Source organism: Ochotona curzoniae, unplaced genomic scaffold (genome assembly GCF_017591425.1).
Source record: "Ochotona curzoniae isolate NIBS_2020 unplaced genomic scaffold, NIBS_Ocur_1.0 scaffold_4505, whole genome shotgun sequence".
Classification (NCBI taxonomy): Eukaryota; Metazoa; Chordata; class Mammalia; order Lagomorpha; family Ochotonidae; genus Ochotona; species Ochotona curzoniae.
Genome location: NW_024467118.1, coordinates 28995278 through 29015358, shown reverse-complemented (window position 1 = coordinate 29015358; position 20081 = coordinate 28995278). Strand labels below are relative to the sequence as shown.

Below are 20081 nucleotides of genomic sequence, written 5' to 3'. Positions count from 1 at the left end.
AGCTCTAGTGGAATTAGTGTCTTTGGCAGTGTTTTCATGCTTTCTTCAGTTCACTTTGCTGGCATGGTGGCAGTCTAGCGGGGCTGTGTCCTTCCCAGGGGGTGGAAAGCGACTGCAGATCCCATGTAGGTGGTGTATTCTCTGTCACAATTGCAATGTTATCCTGTACCTTGGAGCCTGACGTTGGTTTGACTTTTCTCCATTCTTGGTTTAGATATTAACATTTACCCTCTACTGTCTTCCAGAGAAGTGGGAGATTAACCCCTCGGAGCTGACCTTCATGAGGGAGTTGGGCAGTGGACTGTTTGGAGTGGTGAGGCTTGGCAAGTGGCGAGCCCAGTACAAAGTAGCCATCAAAGCTATAAGGGAAGGCGCCATGTGTGAGGAGGACTTTATAGAAGAAGCCAAAGTGATGATGTGAGTTACTCCCAGCCCCTTGCTGGCCCACACCCCTGAAGATTTATGTTCTCTGGTACCCATATGCACCTGTGCCTTCCTTCTCAGGAAATTGACACACCCGAAGTTAGTTCAGCTTTACGGCGTATGCACCCAGCAGAAACCCATCTACATTGTCACCGAGTTCATGGAGCGGGGCTGCCTTCTGAATTTTCTCCGGCAGAGACAAGGGCATTTCAGCAGAGATGTGCTGCTGAGCATGTGTCAGGATGTGTGTGAAGGCATGGAGTACCTGGAGAGAAACAGCTTCATCCACAGAGATCTGGTAAGCATGACCCTCTCCCCATCCGCCCACTGCCCCGACATGCCCATTTGTTGGAGAAAAGACACAATGAGGCATAATGCCCAATGCTTGTTCTTAAATGTGTTACACCACTTTAAAAAGGTTTATTTAATTATTGGAAAGAGGAAGATACAGAAAGAGAGAAATATTCCATCCTATAGTTCACTCTTCAGATAGTCACAGAAGCCAGGCCAACACTGGGAGCCCAGAGCTTCAACAAGGTCTCCCATATGGATGCAGAGTCCCAAGCATTTGAGCCACCTTTCACTGCTTCCCAGGCACCTTAGCAGGATGCTGGATCAGAAGTGGAGTAGCTGGGTCTTGAACAGATGCCCATGTGGGATGCCAGCATGCCATGCAACAGTTTTACCTGTGAGCCAAAGGGCTGTTACCTACCATTCTTTATAAGCTTTGTAAATTTTATTTGCTCCATTATCTTAATGGAAAAGTCTTTATTAAATATAATGATTTATGTAGTTCCAGTCTCCAAATTCCACACCCTTGGTGGTTGTTTGATAACTGGAAGAACCTCGTGAGGCAGCAGATTTTATTTCAACACTGTCCCTTGGAGAAGAAAGTTAGTTTAGGGACATGAAATGGTTGCTTGCTGTAATGCATAGGGAAATTAATGTTGGCTTTGACCTTCTGACTGAATCCCAAGCTCTTTTTCACCTCACACGCTATAAACAAAACCTGTAAAAGAAATTGTTTTGTTCATTCTTTCTCTCAAATCACAGGGGAAAGAGGGAGACTCATGTTAACTTCTGAGCATCCCGGGACAGGAAGTCTGTTACTGGCTCTAATTTATTGTGATGAAAAACATCTTTTTTTCTCTTTCTACTCTTCCTGTGTGCTCCATTCTTTCCTTTGTTTTTCTTCACAAATGAGTCTGTCCTCATCCTATCAGTCCGTTGCTATTGAACCTCAAAGATAGTTCTTTCACCAGAGCCTCTGGGACTTTCTTCATCTCTATGTTGCTTTCTTGTGATCAAGCCTGGATGCCTGTGTTTTAGAGTAGCAGGAAAACCCTTTTTTTTTAATTTTGTTTTTAATTTAAGGATCACGATTATTAGACATGGCTGTAACAAATATTTCATGAATATAAAAATAACTAAAAAATTGGTACTGTGTTTCTGTAAATAGTATGAAGTAACTGACCAGTGGTTAGGTAAGTTGTAGAGCCAGGATTTGAACACCGGGAGTTTGGCTCTAGATTCTGTAGTGTAACTGCTGTGTTGCCGTCATCTCTAGCTAAAGCATGGCAGGGATTTGAGGATTTGGAGATAGAACACTTGATTTCCTGTATGTGTTTTGTGACAGTCACAGTCTTGCTGACACTCTGTTTCCATGTCTGTGAATTTTGGGTGTAACATTGTTTTGCTCAAAGGACTGTTGTAAAGATCCCGTTGTGCGGTTAGGCAGTGGGTTGGTAAAACCGACCTGCTATGTGTAACAGCCGTTCTTGCCAGCACTGCAGTCAGTGATGACAAAGAACGCTGAAACTCAAGAGCTAGGCACTATCTTCTTTTTTGTACTTTGAAAGCTGCTAAAAGTTGAAACTGGACATGACTATGGCAGACTGCACCTGTCCACACAGAACACGTCTTAGTGAAAGCAGTTTTTGATACAATATTGATGATAAGTTTGTGTTACCCCTTAAGGGAAGATTCATATATCCTGAGGGGCTTGGGAAGTCCTGTTGAGTCAATGCCTTGTGGGGTATTTTTCAGGAAGGTGGAGGCTGCCTAAGAAATAAATGTTAACACTCAGTAGGGAAGTAAGTGGTATTACTATAATATGGAAAATAAGCTTGTGGATAGTTGGGAAGTAAGCTTGGCTCATGCTTTATGATATTAAAAATATGTTTTACTTCTGAGAAATACTATGACTTTTTATCAAACAATTTTTCTTGAATCTTAGAGTCTTGAAGAATCACAAGAAAATCTAAATTTAAAAATTCACAATTGACCAGTTTAGTGTACTGTATTATCATGTACTGGAAACATGAATGAAAAAGCAAACTATGTTTACACGTAGCTTTTCTTTTCATTGTTAGTGGGTGAGATTGAACAGTCATTGAACAAAGGCATTGGAGTAGATTGGTCACCCATTTCTTGGATGGTTATGGGTTACTAAGCTCAGTTGACGAGAACCTGGATGGAAGATATCAACAGATGTCCCTCTAACACAAAAATCACATAGTTTAATTAAAATAGGACTGGGGGCGCAAAAAGGGTTCACCTTTCTATTAGCCCACGTGTAGAAAGGACTGTAGGTATAATGATTCCATTTGGTAAGTCCTTTTGCAAACAGGCCTTTCTGACTTGTCTCTAGCCATTCTTTCAAGTACATGGAAACACTTGTATGTTGGGGGTGGGAAAGAATAAAGGCAACTTCTAAGGAAGTTTCCACTCTCTGTACATGGTGACTGAGTTATAATAAATTTAATAAAAACAGGATTTTTATGTTTCTGCCTTTATTATGTAACTTTTAAACTATAATGCCATCATGTTTTCCAGGCTGCCAGAAATTGTCTAGTAAATGAGGCGGGAGTTGTCAAAGTGTCGGACTTTGGAATGGCCAGGTATGACTGAGTATGTGTAGTTTTAGGTGATGATTGTGTTGTTTTATAGAATTAATACGTGTAGGAATAATCCTCCCTGATGATGCAGATGGGAAATACTGCTAGAAGTTCTGAGAATTTATAAGTATGTATTATTATCTAGTAATTTGCTCCACTAGGTGGCAGTATAGCCTGTTAAACACAGTATTTTGTCTCTGCAAGTTAAATTTCCAGAATCTTGTTTTCACAGAAACTCTTTTTATGGTGATGTTTTTTATTCCTTGAATCTATCTAATTAACACAATATTAGAAAAGACCATTAAAAAGTTTCAGAAAAGTTCAAAATATTTGAAAAAGTAATGGAGCTGAAACAAATTTGGGGGTTGGCATTGTGTTGTAGCTGGGTAAGTTATCACCTGCAATGTGGCAATTCCTGCCTGCTGGTTTGAGTCCTGGCTGCTCTACTTCTGATCCAGCTCCATGCTGATAAGCCTGGGAACATAGTGAAAGATGGCCCAGGTGCTTAGGCTCCTGCCACCCGTGCGGGGCTTGGAAAAAGCGACTAATTCTGGCTTCCGCCTGACCTAGCCCTTGTTGAGACCGTTTGGGAAGTGAACCAGCAAATGGAAAATCTCTCTTCTTGTCTCTCTTTTTTTTCCTGTGTCACTCTGTGCTTTGAACAAATAAATAAATATTTTTAAAATAATACATTCTGTACAAAAAATTTGAACACACATATATGAGAGGGCTTCAAACAGTTCATAAAAAATTCATATTGTAAGGATAGCATGGTGGCTCAACAGGCTAATCCTCTACCTACAAACACTACCATCTTATTTGAGTACTGGATCATGTCCCAGCTGCTCCAGTTTCCATCCAGCTCTCTGTGGCCTGGGAAAGCAGTAGAGGATTGGCCAAGTACTTGAGACCCTGCATCTACATGGGAGACCTGGAAGAAGCTCCTGGCTCCTAGCTTATAGATCAGCTTAGCTCCAGCTGTTGCAGCCAATTGGGGAATGAACCAGTGGATGGAAGATCTTTCTCTCTGTAAATCTGCCTTTCCAAAGAAAAAACTTTTTGGGCCCAGCACGGTAGCCTGGCGGTTAAAGTCCTCACTTTGGGCGCGCCAGGATCCCATATGGGCACTGGTTCTAATCCCAGCGGCTCTGCTCCCCATCCAGCTCCCTGCTTGTAGCCTGGGAAAGCAGTCGAGAACAGCCCAGGGCTTTGGGACCCTGAACCCGTCTTGGAGACCTGGAAGAAGCTCCCGGCTCCTGGCTTTGAATTGGCTCAGCTCCAGTCATTGTGGTTGCTTGGGGAGTGAATTATTGGATGGAAGATCTTCCTCTCTGTCTCTCCATCTCTCTGTTTATCTGTCTTTCCATTAAAAATAAATAAATTAAGAAAAAACTTGTTAGAAAGAAAATGCGTATTATGAAAAGCTTTGCCTAGATATAAAAAGTGACATTTGAACCAAAATAAACTTACCTTTTAAAATTTTTTAAATTTTATTTTAAAATAATGATTATATGGTTGATCATGGTGAAAAGGATCAAGGTTTAGGAAAAATTGGATGAACTCATTGCTTCCAAATTTGCTATTTCTTCTTGTTATTCCTGGGGGAAGGGGAGAGACAAAGAGGAAAACCACACATGGCTTTCCACACGCCCCAGGACCCAGGGATGAGGAACCGCCACCTCATATCAACCCAGAGTCTCAGTGTGTACATATTCAGGGGCTTCTGTCCAGGTGGTGTGGATAGTTCTGAAATGCTGCTGATTTCACTGATCCAAGGATGATGTCACCCTCCCCACGTCCATTGGCTCCATTCACTGAGAGTTTTTGCTGTGATTGATTGTTTGGGGTAGTTGTCCAGTTTGTTCTGTTCTCCTTCTTCTGCTACAGCACCAAATGAGTTGCCTTATTCTCCATTTACAACAGGGTCTGTGTCCACTGCTCCACCTTTATCATTAAATAGGACATGTTCTTGCAGGCAAATCGAAGTACCTGGGCCAGGTGTCCCAAGCTCCACCAGATCCTCCACCCCTGGGGCTGATAAACCCAGCACCCACCTTGTAGGTAGGCCCCAGGCCCAAGACCATGTGACCTGAGCCTTGCTGAATGCCCCACCCCTTGGGCTCACGAACCCAGCACTTACCTAGTTCAGCCCAGGCCAGGAGACCTAGCCCCGCCATATCCCCAACTCCTGGTTGGAACTCATGAAACCAACACCCACCTAGAAGGCAGGCCCCAGGATCTGGGCCAAGCAACCCAAGCCCCCCGGTTCCCCTGTCCTCAGGGCTCAGGAACCCATCCCTGAAACAAACTACCTGGCCCCTGTCAGATCGCCCATCCCTGGGACTCACATCCCCAGCCCCATCTGGGCCTAGGCTGACAACTCGCCTCACCTCAGTGTCTGCAGTTTTATTACCCCATTTGGCTTAGTCTAGTCTACCCCCTGTTCCAGCTCCTACTGTTGGGTGTTGCTGCCTATCCCAACCCGGCCTCATTGCTGTCCCAGTCCTAATGTGAACTGGCTGGTATTGTGGCCCTGTTCTGACTCCTCCTGCCCTCTGCCCTGATTCTCAAATCTGCCAGTGGGTGTTATGTACTGGCCCAGTCTGATCTGTCCCCAGACCTGACCCACACGTGTGCCAGCAAGTATTACCTGTCATGGTCTGGGCTGCTCCTTGCCTTGCTTCTTGCACTCACCTACAGGGTCTGCATCCCAATAAAGAAGTTTCCCTCCTCAATTGAGCCTTCTCCCAGAGGCAGCTCTCACACACACCAGTGGGTTATTGGCCCCTTTGGGGGTGGGGGGTGTAGAGTGACATGACCCAGCTACAGGAACCTGTGCAGATCAAAAAACCTAACCTCCAAGATTGGGTTGTCCTGGAGGCCCTCTCCCCAGGGAGCCAGTGTGCTCAGCTGTACATACCTGCGCTGAATCAAAATAAACTTATCTTGGGCCCGGCGCGATGGCGCAGTGGTTAAGGTCCTCGCCTTTCACGCCTGGGATCCCATATGGGCACAGGTTCTAATCCCAGCAGCCCCGCTTCCCATCTAGCTCCCTGCCTGTGGCCCGGGAAAGCAGTCGAGGACAGCCCAAAGCTTTGGGACCCCGCACCCGCGTGGGAGACCCGGAAGAGGCTTCTGGCTTCGGACCGGCATAGCATCGGCCGTTGTGCTCACTTGGGAAGTGAATCGTTGGACGGAAGATCTTCCTCTCTGTCTTTCCTCTCTGTATATCCACCTTTCCAATAAAAATAAAATAAATCTTTAAAAAAAACAAACAAACTTAACTTTAAAAAATTAGTCATGCCAGTGACAGAAAGCTAGAGATCCAGAGGGAGAATGAGAGAGAGGAGAGAGAGAACTAGAGAGTCAGAGTGTTTCCTCCTCCTTTGGTTCATTCTAACTACTTAACATGGCTAGGAGGGCTGAAGCCAGGAGCTGGAAACGCAGTCAGGGTTTCGTATGTCAGTGCAGGGATCCAATTGTTAGAGCCATCACCACTGCCTCCCAGGACCCACAGTAGTAGGCCACTGGAATCAAGAGCCGGAGCAGGGACGGACTCATGATACTCTGTTGTGGGACCTGGCATCCTAACCAGTATCATAGCCACCAGACCAAACAGCTGTCCCTAAAGAATATTTTATTTCATCTCCCATGAAGCATCTTCCCATGTAGTTTCTTCTTTATCTCCTTCTGTCTCTTCCTATGTTCATCCATTTATATATTAGAAACGCAATGCCTACTGTCTACAAGGCTTAGTGTTAGGCTGAACCTGAGAGCAAGACATCTGAGTCCCTGCCCACAGGCACCTTGTGTTCAGTGGAGGGAGGAACATAAGGCCTGAGGATAGACTTAAGTGCTAGAACAGTGCTCTGAAGACAGTGGGCTGGCCATGTACTCCTTACCTGTTGTTTTTTCAAGTTTTAACTTTTATTTGTTTATCTTATTTGATTTTGAAACCTGGAGAGAGGAAGAGAGAGAGATGTATCTATCTACTGGCTCACTCCCCAAATAATTGCAACAGCAAAGATAGGGCCAGACCCAGCAGATGTCAAGATCCAGCAACCCAGTCTGGTTCTGCTACATAGGCCTGAGCCAGCGCTTCTCAGAAGCTGGAATAGGGAGGAAAGCTGGAACATGAGCCCAGGCACTCTGATATGCGATATGAGTGTTCCAAGTTGTGTACTAACTGCTGAGCCTAACCAATACCTATCCCCTGCCCCAAGACCTGCTTTTGTATTGCCTGTGAGCCCAACAATGTGCTCTATATTTTGAAATGATAGAAAAAACGAGTATTGTAACACCTGATAATGATCTGAAATTCAGATATAGTAGCTATCATCTCGCTATGGTGTACCAAGATGCAGCCTCACTCCTTAGTTCACATTGTTGACTGCAGGTGCTTTTACCCTGCAAAAGTGAAGTTCAGACACTGATGGGGGCTGCATATCCTGGGAAATGAGAACTGTTCTATGTGTCCCTGTGATGGAGAGTGTGGCTGGCGGGTGGGAGGGGATCAGGTGTGGCTTTGGGTAGGGCAGCGGCAGCTGGTACCTGCTGAGTGTCTATGGTGAGAAAGCTCTCGCTGAGAGGGATATGTCTGAATGAGGGCAACAAGATGAGAAGGAGTCAATCAGACGCGTTCTGGATGAAAGACTCCTAGTGGAAGCAGAAACATGGTTGGAGTTTGCAGTCTGAGACTAGTTTGGCTTTCTCAGGGAACCAGAAGAGGGACAAGGTGATTGGCCCCAGGCAGTTCTGGGAACTCTCAGAAAGCCAGGGCTGGGGACCAGCACTATGACTCAATTTGCTAATCCTCCCCTTACAATTGCTGTGATCCCATATGGGTGCCGGTTCTTGTATAGGCTGCTCCTTTTCTGATCCAGCTCCCTGCTTGTGGTCTGGGAAAGCAGTCAAGGATGTCTCAAAGCCTTGGGACCCTGTACCCATGTGAGCAACCCAGAAAAAGCTCCTAGCTCCTGGCTTTATATCAACCCAGCTCTGGCTGTTGCAACCAATTGGGCAATGAACTAGCAGATAGAGAATCTTTCCCTCTGTCTTTACTTCTCTCTGTAAATCTGCCTTTCCGATAAAAAATATACTAAAATCATAAAAGCCAGGGCCAGGGTACCCATGCCTGATAGAAATGGAACAAGGATTTTGATTTTTGAGTATTAATTTGCAGTACTCTTCATTTGCTTTCTATGCTCTGTATCAGACAGGTGGCCCTGTGCTTTCGTATGCTCCCTGTTCACTTATTTGGTTTTTGGAAAAACTGCTGTTATCAGCTCCTCTGAAATAGTCCACACACTCAAACTGGCCTGCATGGACTGGCAGCAGTTTGATCCCAACTGTGGTGGTATTGTCTGTCAGTTGCCTGCTAGCTTGGGGGAGAATCACCATGCTGTAGAACACAAGAAATGTGTGCAACTATTCGACTGTTTACCTCCTAACGACTTTTAGAAATTAATTTTATATGCCCTCATACTACATGCCTGTATCCCTCTTGTAAATGCATGCAGGGCTGACGTCTCCCATTTAGCTCCTGTCCTTAAGGATTCTACCAAGGTAACCAGTGTTACCAGTTTCTGAGTGTCCTTCCTTGGGGACACTCTTACTGCAGGGGTTTGAGTGTACCCATGTACATGTGGGGATGTCACAGTACATAAATGTATGCACCTCTTGCGTATGTCCTTGTACATTTTTTGCATGTGTATCTTGTCTTATGCTGTAGTTCAAGCGGTGCTGAGCTAAAAGTACATGAATCTGTGGCTGCTTCACGGCACTGCCTTTAGAGACAAGCTGCTTTAATTCTGCCACCTCTGGAGCCTTTGGGTTGAATTTTGCTTAAGGAACAAAACTGCTTGCTAATAAGTTGGCAAACTCTTACTGTATGCTGTCTTGATTGCCTCCAGACAAAAAGATGAACAGGAATGAAAGTGCAGAGAGCAGTGAGGTAGTGCATCCAGGTTAGTTGGGAAGGTGGGAATGTTCAGGCCCCTGAGGTCTATCTTTAGCTCCCATTGGATCCTTGCTGGGCTTCGGTCAACTGAGGTTTTGATCGTAAGGGGAGAAGACTGAAAGGACTTGTGCAGAATACAGGTGGTGCTTTGGAGGTGTCAATCTGTGATGTGTCTTATGCTAGGTATGTTCTGGATGATCAGTACACAAGTTCTTCTGGCGCTAAATTTCCAGTGAAATGGTGTCCACCCGAAGTGTTTAATTACAGCCGCTTTAGCAGCAAGTCGGATGTCTGGTCCTTTGGTAAGCTCCTGGCCCACGTGTCCTTGGCTCTGCACTGTAGAGGAAGCACGCACAGCATTTGAAAACTACTTCTCCTTTTCCAGGTGTGTTAATGTGGGAGGTGTTCACTGAGGGCAGGATGCCCTTTGAAAAAAACACCAACTATGAAGTGGTAACCATGGTTACCCGTGGCCACCGACTCTACCGGCCCAAGTTGGCATCCAAATACATCTATGATGTGATGCTGAGATGTTGGCACGAGGTATGGTTTTTTTCTTTATGTTTTCTTGTTGAATCTCTCAGGCATTTAAGGATTGGGCTTGTTAGATGAGTAATGAGCAGTCCATCTAGGCTAGATGTGGTGGTGCATCTTTGACAGGGGCTGCAAGTTCTAGGTAGGAAGGCCATCCTTTCAACCAAATTCTGGGTAATGGGGAGAATACCATGAAGAAATGGAAAATGCTAACAACTATATTAATCAGTGCAGGCTGTTGCCTGTCTCCCAGGTGTAATTCTCTCTCACAGTTGTCTGATTCAGGGAATAGGCTTAGAAAAGCTGGTCTCCTCCTTTGAGCCTGTGCGATTTAAAGCATCCACTTTTTATTTACTTATTTATGTATATTATTTATCAGGAAGGCAGAGAGATTCCATCCACTGCTTTCCTCCTCAAGTGTCTGCAATAGCCACGGCTGGTTTAGGTTGAAGCCAAGCTCCCCTGAGGGTAGTACTGTCCCCCTGCCCCAGGGTGCGCCCATCAGGGAGCTGGAATCAGAAGCAGACCTAGGACTTGAACCTAAGCACGTCCATATGCACTAGATGTGTCCCCCGAGGAGCTACTCTTAGCAGAATTTCCTTTTCTAGACCTCAAGATCCCCAGATATCCTCACCCAGTCTGTGGAGACATTGAAATGTCCCCTCAAAGAAGAGATGAGACGCCAAAACGACTTTAGAAAGACAGCAACATTGGCTTATGTGCAGTGTACTATACTGAGTGGATTAGATTTTGTTCTCACAATAGCCTTTTGATGGAAGGTGTTGTGGCACAGGGTGTCAGGCTGTGTCTGGGGGCTGCTCCAACTGCACTGCTCCTGGACAGTTCTCTTAATGCACTTGAGTGAGTGATGGCCCACTGCTCGAGTTTCAGCCATCCACATGGGAGACCTGGATGGAGGTCTTGGCTCCTGGTTACAGCCTGGCCCAGCCCCAGCTGTTGGCAGCTACTTAGGGAGTAAACTAGTAGATGGAAGGTCTTCTCTCTCTCTCTCTCTTGATTCCTTCCTCTCTCTGTAGCTCTGCATTTCAAAGAGGCAAGTAAATAATTCTTCAAAGAAACACACCAGAAACCTTTTTGAAGTATAGTTTTACTGTGATTTGAAGATTGAGGCACGTGAAACTGGTGCTGGCAGAGAGCAGCACGGGCCATCAGACACCAAAGCCAGGCTCTCAGTCACTCGCTGGAACACCTCCCAAGAGCAGTGAGTGGCACGGGTAGAGACTTTCTGGGCAGGAAGTGGTACTAGGTGGAGAGAGAACAGAGTGAACGGAGGTAAGGAGGTGGTTATGAAGACAGCATGTGCACACGAGGAGCAAGATCGGTCTGGTTTAGCTGACAGTGAGCACACGTGAGGGTTTTTGTGGGAAATGAGATTGGGTAACAAGGGGATGGGGGAGGGTCAGGTTACAAAGGGCTCTGGAAGACTTGATCTTGTATGTATTGAGAAGCTGTATTAGGTTCTAGAAACAGGGCATGAAAGCAGTGCCTATGAGAGGTTAGTCTAGCCGGGCACACAGTACTTAGATAGGCAGGGATAGACCTGCTTGGAGATAGGTGCTTGCTTATTCTAGTTGCAAAGCATTGATTTAAGCAACGAAAAACTGTGGAATGGATTCTGGAACCCACTGTTCTCTTTGACTTTTAATTACAGAAACCAGAAGGAAGGCCTTCTTTTGAAGAGTTGCTGCGCACAATAGATGAACTTGTCGAATGTGAAGAGACTTTTGGAAGATAGCATTCTTGTGACCCGTGGCTCCCGGATTCCAAAGCGTGAGAAGGAAATGGCTCTGGCTGGTTGCCTGAGTGTGCTTACAAAGTGGAAACACCTGAAGCACGTACTTCAAGGCCAGCCTTAGCTCTGTGACTGACTCTTCCAGATTATGGAAACACTGCCTTGCAGAGGGTGATCACAGCAATCACTTCTCTTCATTGCCCAGTCACTGAGTGCTGATTGTGGGCCAGGCACCGTGCCCAGGCCACAGGTTTGGCCATCGCAAGCTGGTGTCAGCTATCAGGCCTGGGTGTTTGGGAGGGGGGAGGATGTCGGACCCATCTTCCGGCATCTCCTTTCCTCCCTTTTTCTTTCCAGAAGTATCGGCCCAGGGCCTAGTCTAGAATTGGATCTAGGTGAATCAGGAACCTACCTACCTTGCAAAGTGCCCATCTTTTGTAATGAAAGCATCTCTGTTTTCAAGATTGCTATGAAAAATATTTGCATGCTGTATATATTGTAGATATATATATAATATATAAAGTTTTATATTTATAAGAAACATGAGTTGTCTTTTGATTGAAAATTCTAATTTGGCATCACAGGAGTTAACTTTCTCAGCTCTAGAGACTATGCCCTACAGTTGTTAATTTCTGTACCCCTAGGGATCAAATATTTTTTTAAAAGTGTTCATTTTTATTGGAAAGGCAGATTTATACAGATTTATACAGAGAACAAGAGACAAAGATCTTCCATCTGCACTCCCCAAGTGGCTGCAGTGACCTGAGCTGAGCTGATCTGAAGCCAAGAGCCAGGAGCTTCTTCTGGATCTCTCACACAGGTGCAAGGTCCCAAGGCTTTAGACCGTCCTCTACTGCTTTCCCAGGCCACAAGCAGGGAACTGGATGGGAAGGGGAACAGCCAGGACACAAACTGGTGCCTTTATAGAATGCTGGTACTTGCAGGCAGAGGATTAGTCAGTTGAGCTGATGTGCAAGCCCCCAGATATTCTTATTGAAGAGGAAAATGTCTCCTTTTGCTAATGCCCTCACACACATGCACGCTTAGCTAGACTTAGGAAGTTTATGTCTGGGGGTACCTGTCCTTCTTTAGCTCTAAGCTGGACCTGAGTCTAGGCTCTGTGGTCCTGCCCACGCTGTTCATGGCTAATTGGAATCAGATGGACTGTCAGGTGGGTGTGAGTCAGTTCCTGTGTTAAGCTGCCACAGGGCGTAGGTTCTGATTGCAGGTGCTGGGTTCCAGAGCACAGTGCTCAGGTGAAGCTGGTCACAGAAGGGCTCAGCAAATGCTCCAACTGTGGTCTGGAGTCCTGGAGGGGCCCCAGGGACAGTGATATTCCTAGATGTTTCCCAGTCGTTTTTTGGGAGGCCTGGACCGACTTGGGTGTCAAGATCGGGGAATCTGGGAAAGCTTTGCCATAGGCCCTGCTATGCAGTTTGATGGTGTAGGTTTCTCACCCTCATAGCCTCCGACTGAGATGCCAGCTCCAGTGGAGCCTCGTTTATCTTCAGGTGCTGCAGGGAACACAGACCTGTCCCAGTCACTGGTAGGAGACCACTGATGGCCTCACTCGGTACTCTGGGCGGGGTAGGGGGAGTGGTTGGAAAGCTGTGGCCAACCTGGGGTCTTTCTTTGGGAGCCCCATCCCCTGTGGAGGCTGCTTGGGTGAACACCTAGGCCTGCTGGGAGCTGCATCCTGTCTCTGACCCCTGCAGGAGCTTTTCTCTTCACCATGGCCTGTCTGGAATCCATGTGCCAGGAAGTCGTGTGCTGAAGGTAATGTGCATTCTTTCTGTAGCGGTAAGAAGTATTTGTCCTGTCTTGCCACAGCTTGCCGCTTTTGCCCTCCCCTGCCTGACGTCACAGAGACAGGGGCACCTTCTCACTGGCTTGTACATTGTTTCAGGGGCTGGTCCCAGGGTCCTTTGCTGTGACTGCGGCACTCTTCTGCCACCGTCCACTCCCTGCCTCCTCCCATCACCTTTCCATCCTTCCCCTCTGGGAAGAACTAGCTGATGTTGGTGAGAGGAAGGGGAGGGTCAAGTCTGTACCCTAACAGTCATTTACCTCTGAGGAGGACCCAAGAATGACCACATTTGGCAATCTTTGGCAAGGTTTTCTTCAAAAATATTGAAGAAAATCTTTCTATATGAGAGAATATGGAAGGCAAAAGGTGAAGTAAAACCGAGAGATATCCCCTCTGAATGCGAAAGCAGGAGCAGTGTGGTGATGGCGGGTCCCTGTGAAGTTGTTCCCTTAGCAAGTTTTTGGTTCTGGTTTCCATGGTGATGCAGCAGTGCTCCCCAGTGCAGGCTGGGGTGTGGCTGGGGTTGTCACCCTGTGTGATAGTAGATTGTACCCACCCTTAAGCCAGAGCTCTGGAGTCTCTCCTCCCAAGTGAGCAGGCGGAATATTCTGCATTTGACGTTCCCAGACCTGTAAGTCTGTTCCCCCCGACTCTCTGGGGCCTTGGGCAAGTCCCTAATCCTTTCGGTTCTCTTTTATTTCATTCTCTGTCCAGAGGGGACAGTTTGACTTGGTGATCTTTAAGATATTCCTCTTACCAAGATTCTGTGTTGTCTGGCCAGTGTTTGCTGGCATCTGTCATATTTGGGCATGAGGAGCTTAGAGTAGCAAGGGGAGGGATGTGGGTGCACTTTCAAGGTCGGCCATTCGTTGTCATTCACACACTCCTCTGAGGTTTTTAGAACAGGAAAATAGGTGGGGCTAACTGCGCCTGTGAGAAAGGTCGTGGGTGAACTATGATTTCACTTCAAAGATGTGCTTTTGTGAGTGGAGCTTGGCTGAGAACCTGAAGGCTGGTTTGTTTACTCCGGCGGAGCTGCAGCCATGATTCTGTCCACCTGTGAGTACCATGGGCTCCATCCTTTCCTGCACGGCTGGTACTGGGCACTTCTCGAATACCAAAAGTTTTTTCTCTTCCTAAGGCATAGAACTTGTGAAATTGTGAAGATTATTTCCCCCAGATATTGCGGCACGGCTGTGTTTCTTATTTAAATACCTAGTGTGCTCATGTAATTATGGGCACTGTTCGGCTATGGAGAGCATGGGTGACGACTAAGCAAACTTGGGGCACTTAAATCTGTACCATGGTGTTCCCAAAGGTGGTGGAACTGGAATGAAATGATGTTAATTTTGGTGCAGTGTTTGACAGTTATGTGTTTTAAAAAACAATATGCATTTCTCATAGGCTTTCTGAAGACGACTGAGAAGCATGCATTTAAAAAAAAATTTTTTTTTGCAAGAATATAACTATCTTTTGATTCTATTTTCCACAAACCAGAGTTTCCTCAGATATGTGTGTAACAACACACACTTATGTGTGTTGATTGTTGTTAAAATACTTCACGGGGACAACTCAGGACTGAACACCAGTTATCACTCTGGATTTGCTACCACTTTGGTGGGTTACTGGTGGCAACTTTTTGTCATATCCCTGAAAAATAGGGACTCTTTTTGTCCACCAGTCAACAACATATCACAAGCAATGGACAAAAATGGCAGATGCTTCATAAACTTCGCTTTGGTACTGCTGTTGAAGATTATTGGGGTAACTTGTGCAATTTTTGGATGTGTTCCTTAGAGTTAGTTCTGTGATCCTAAGGCCTAGGAGGGCCTTGTTAATGTATAAATATTTTTAAAATAAGAAAAGTGCTAGTTTTGGTTTTAATTTTGGAGGCCGGTGGAACCAAACTTCAACAAAGTTCAATCAGATCAAAGCAGCCAAGGCCAGACAGCCCAGGTTTTGCATTTCCGAATGTTGAGTGGTGTCAGGAAAGACTGACTGTAATGCTTAAGTGACGTCTGTTTAAGACCAGTCACTTCTGATCCAACACTTGTCACTGTAACTTGTTGAACAAATAAATCATGAAGTTCCAGCTGTGCTGACTCGAGTGTAACTAGGCAGTTTTGATCCACTCAGATAAAAAGGCTACCTGTTATCAAACATGCAGGCCAAGCAGATCAAAGCCGAGAAAGCTAAAAAGCAGCAGCCTGTGCGTCCCCGCCTCCCTGGTGGCCAGACAAAGCTGACAGTGACGCAGTAAGAACTATGAAATATGAAAAGCTGTCAGGGCATCTGTTCTTCATCCCTCCCCCCCCAACCCCTGAGATCAGAGCTGGAGAAAATGCTGTCCATTATAATAGGAAGGATTCTGTTGTACATGACATAAATAGTTGTGAGAGTTGAGGCAAAGGTTGGGTGACCCAAGGGAAAAAAACAAGAGTCTGTTGCTGGGGTGTTTTGAGGGTTGCTCTCTTTGAAACGGAAGGAAGATAATAGTCTGTGTCCCTCCCAGCTCCTGATTATTTGATTTGATGGTGAGAATCACCTGTTTCTATTTTTTTTTTTCCTGCCCTACAATTGCAGCCAGACAAGGCTTCATTGTCTCCCAGGTGAAAACAGCGGATTGCTTATTGCTGAGCAGGAGACAGCCAAGAGATGCCTGGAGGTGTGTTTCTGTTGATCGAAAAAAGAAAAAAAAGAAAGAAAGAAAGGCTCGGTTGTGCTTGCTAGAGTAATTCATGAAATACATTTGCTATAGGGAAGGGCTGTCCCAGATGTTCGGCTGGGTGGGATGCTCTGGGGTAGGAGGCTTGGCTCTCACTAAATCAGGGGAGGTTCGGGGGGGTTGGGGGGAAGAGTGCTGCTCTGTGACGTTCTGTCTGGGAAAATGAGCAGTCAGTGTTTCCTCCAGCCCACTGCTGCCTTGCTGTGAGATCAGCCTTATGAGTGCTATGTTGAGTAGCTGAGCATTGAAAATTTTACCTCTAAGTCTGCCCAGTTTTTTTTTTTTTTCCTTTTGGTCTAAATTTTTTCTGTCTTTCTTCCCTATGAAGAAAGAAAAGATAACCACATGGGTCTTGGTGTGGCCTCAGCATCCCTGGAGCCTACCTAAGCACTAATGATATATAGATTTCTGGGCCTCTTTTGACCTGGGGATGGGGAAGGGTCCTGGCTCACATGCCTTTCCTCTCTGTTTTCAAAGCCCTCTCATTCCCTCTTGTGTCTCATTACATCAGCTCAGGTGTTCATGCCCTTGCCAGTCCCTCCCCTTGAGTATGAAGTGGACCAAGCTCCTCGTAAACATACCATGGGAGAGGTGAAGACCTTGAAGCTAGGCCACAAATGGTGCTATTGGACCTCTGTCTCTGCTGCTGCTCCACTGTAAGAATGAGGGGCCAATGCACAGACTAGGATACCTGGAGCCAAGGTAGCCTTTAGGAAAAGAGTCCCCAGCTCCAGTCCAGCTCAGCTTGAGGACAACTTGATGTGAGACCTTGAATAAGAGCCTTGTAGCTAAGCTATAACTCCTGGCCCCCAGACCCATAGAAACTGATCAAAAATTAACTCACTAGGTCTAGGGATAATTTGTTTCCAACCAGAGATAACTCCAGCTATTCTTTTGTTGCCTTTGAAAAAGATTTATTTAGTCATTTGTCTGAAAGGCAGACTTACCAGGGGCAGGTGTTGTGGTATAGCAAGTGAGTAAAGCTACTGCCTGCAATGTCAGCATCCTGTAAGGGTGCCAGTTTATGTCCTGGCTGCTCCACTTCTGATCCAGTTCCCTGCTAATTGCCTGAGAAAGCAGCAGAGGATGGGCCAAGAGTTTGGGCACCTGCTGCTCATATATAAGATTCAGATAAAGCTCCTAGCTTCAACCTGACCTGGCACTGTAGCGTCTGGGAAATGAACTGGTGGATGGATGATTTCTCTCTCCCTCTCTTCCTCCCTCTCTCCTTCCCCTTTCTCTCTGTAACTCTTTGAAAGTAAAGAAATGAAAAAAAATTTTTTTAATTTTAAACGCACAATTACAGAGAAAGAGGGAGAGAGAAAAAAAGAGATTTTTCATCCACTGGCAGGGCCCAAGCAGCTGGACCACCTTCTGCTGCTTTCAGGTATATTAGTGGAGTTCTGGCATTCATATGGGATGCCAGTGTCACAGGTGGTGCCTTAACCCACCACATCACCATGCCAGTCCCTCTGCAGCCACTTGAGGAAATTTCCTTTTTGAGGTTTCCTTGCCATCTCGTGTGTACTGCCCTGCAGGTCCTGTTGCTCCTCTGGGGACCCACCCTCTAGGGTCGCCTGTGCTCCCTGCCCACCATGGGTCAGTGCCAGCCGCCCCAGCAGGTCTTGTGGCCGAGCACTTCTTCACATCACACAGATGTCTTGGGTGTGGCGCCTGTGAACTTGTCAGGAACTTGGAGCTCACAGACTGCAGAGTTCTAGGAAACACTGCTCTGAGACGCGGGGGTGGGAGAGGATGTGCCAAATCCAGCTCACATGAGCTCATTACTGGAAAGAGATCAACTTCTGGCAAAGGGTTTTGGGGTGGTGGAAGAGTGCTTGGTGACCTGGCTGAAGAAGGGAAACACCTGAGCCAGCTGCAAGGGGATCTGGCTGCCATGCCCTGTGGCACCCTGACTCCCAGGAGCTACCTCCCAACAGCCCCTTCCAGCCTGGACAGGCCAAGCCCCATGGTTGTCAGTAGCTGGGTCTTGCTTCCTCACAGTTCCTCATGAGTCTACTGCAGTTGCTCTCCCCACACTCAGATCTCCCAGATTATATATTGTTTAAAAGGGTCTTCATAGACTCTTAAAGAAGGGATCTTTCGATGGGTATTTATGGTGGAGTAAAAGAACATCTAATTTTTTTGGCAAATTAGAAAACAAAAGACATCTTGTGGCAACCTGCCTGGCTCAGCCATGATGTTCTCCAGACATTTATCCACCACCACTACAGGTTTTCAAGGACTGCAGGTGCTGGGCACCAGAGGCCCTTATCTCCCCAGGACAGCCTCCAGCACAGGTGCTGGGTGGCAAGCCCAGGCCTTGGCTCAAGGCAGCTGTTGAATGGAGCTGACTTCGAGGTATGTTTTGAAAGAAAAATCCTAGCCATCTGCCAGTTACTCTAATGAGCTAACTTAGTAGGAATGAATTTCACTGGGTCCACTGATTGAAAATGAAACTCCAACATCGGAAATGGCAGGGGATCAACTTGAGGTGATACTGACGTAAACCTTGAGACATTAGAGACAGGGGGAAGGGATTAGCAGTGGCTTTGCTTCCAGGCAGTCCTGTACCCCTGATTTTTTCTTCTCAGCTGCTTGGTTGAGCTGCCAGGCAACCTAAGAAGTAGTGCCCCCTGATGGAAGCCCATAGAAGAGCTCACTGACACGGTTTTCTCAGGAAAGAACTTGGGGACCAAACAAATAAGAGGTTCAACTGCTTAGCCCAGGAGAGCCGAGCCAGTTTCTGTAAAGGTCTCGGGGATTACTCTTGCGTGCTGTGCACTTCTGGTTTAAAGATATTTGCTGAGGAATAAGGAGAAGATGAAAAGAACGGTGCCAGTGTTAAGTGAAGCGCTGGCCCTCTATGTTAATCCACAGCCCTGAACTGTTTCCACTGGGGGCATTTCAGTCTCTGGAGAAGGCCTTTGCCAGACATGAATTTCAGCTTAAATTTTCAATTGTCTAAAAGCACACCAGCGTTCTCTCCACAGGCTAGCCAGCAAGCTGTCGTCATAGAATGCATGTACAGTGAGCCCCACGTCCCTACCTGGAAGACCTCACTGCCCACTCACAAGGGGCAGGGAGTTAATGTTCACCAGTGCCTGCCTTGGCAGTACTGCAATCTGTAATTTCACAGGGACCAGTATTGGAAAGGCACGCCAAGCAAGGAGGCAGAAGGGCACAGTTTGATTTTCATCATTTGCCTTTTATTTATTCAACAATCATTTACTGGCACAGCCGTCTGTGAGCAGCTGTGCTGTGCTGGAAGGATGGAACCCTAGTCAGGGCAGATTTGGCCTGCTTGCTCATGGTTGTTTTGGTCTTTGGGAGAAATAGCATAAAGCCTTGTTGTACCTAAAGCTGAGGCAGAGCAGGCTTAAAGTGTCTTTGTTGTTGAATCAGGGATAACAGCTACTTTTTAAAATATGTGTTTGTTGATTTGCAGGGCAATGTATCTATTTTTCTCTATTTCTCTCTCTGTCTCTCTCTCTCTCACACACACACACACGTATCTTCCATCCCCTGGTTTGTTCCCCAAATGCCTATAAGAGCCAAGACTAGGCCGGGCTGAAGCCAGGAACCAGAAACTCCTCCTAGGTCTTTTACATGGGTGGCAGAGACCCAAGTGCTGCGCCATCACCTGCTGCCTCCCAGGCACATTCACAGGAAACTAGATTTGGAAATGGAGTAGCAAGGACTTCAGCTGGCCCCCTGATTTGCATGCAGGTGTTTCATGCAGTAGCAGCTTAATTCACTGTACCACAACATTTACCCCCCCAAGGAAATAGTCCTGTTTTTTAAAAGATTTCCTCCTAAGTTATAGGCAGCAGAAAAGAGCAAAGAAAGCAAAGGGGGTGTTCGTGGGGCTGCTGTCTGCCATACTGGTATGTAGCTGTGCATTCAGTTAACAGAGGAAGGCCTTTTGCTGGTGCCTAAGTATTCCTGATAGGAGCAATTTCTCTTTCAAAGTTCCATGTGTT

At 46.4% G+C, this 20081-nt stretch overlaps 2 protein-coding genes across 5 annotated transcripts in view; both read left to right on the top strand.

Annotated features, from left to right (window-relative positions):
- Positions 1 to 11698, top strand: part of TEC (tec protein tyrosine kinase) — a 110459-nt gene extending 98761 nt beyond the window's left edge. For 3 of the 4 annotated variants that reach the window (XM_040966371.1, XM_040966372.1, XM_040966370.1), the window contains exons 13-18: positions 246 to 417; positions 505 to 721; positions 3259 to 3323; positions 9463 to 9581; positions 9665 to 9822; positions 11486 to 11698. In XM_040966371.1, coding sequence (XP_040822305.1) covers positions 246 to 417; positions 505 to 721; positions 3259 to 3323; positions 9463 to 9581; positions 9665 to 9822; positions 11486 to 11569 — 815 coding nt within the window. In that variant the 3' untranslated portion in view covers positions 11570 to 11698. The remainder of the gene's footprint in view (positions 1 to 245; positions 418 to 504; positions 722 to 3258; positions 3324 to 9462; positions 9582 to 9664; positions 9823 to 11485) is intronic. The other variant, XM_040966373.1, reaches the window with a different exon arrangement.
- A 2057-nt stretch (positions 11699 to 13755) lies between these two features.
- Positions 13756 to 20081, top strand: part of TXK (TXK tyrosine kinase) — a 98073-nt gene continuing 91747 nt past the window's right edge. Inside the window, exon 1 of the mRNA XM_040966374.1 lies at positions 13756 to 14432. Coding sequence (XP_040822308.1) covers positions 14417 to 14432 — 16 coding nt within the window. The 5' untranslated portion in view covers positions 13756 to 14416. The remainder of the gene's footprint in view (positions 14433 to 20081) is intronic.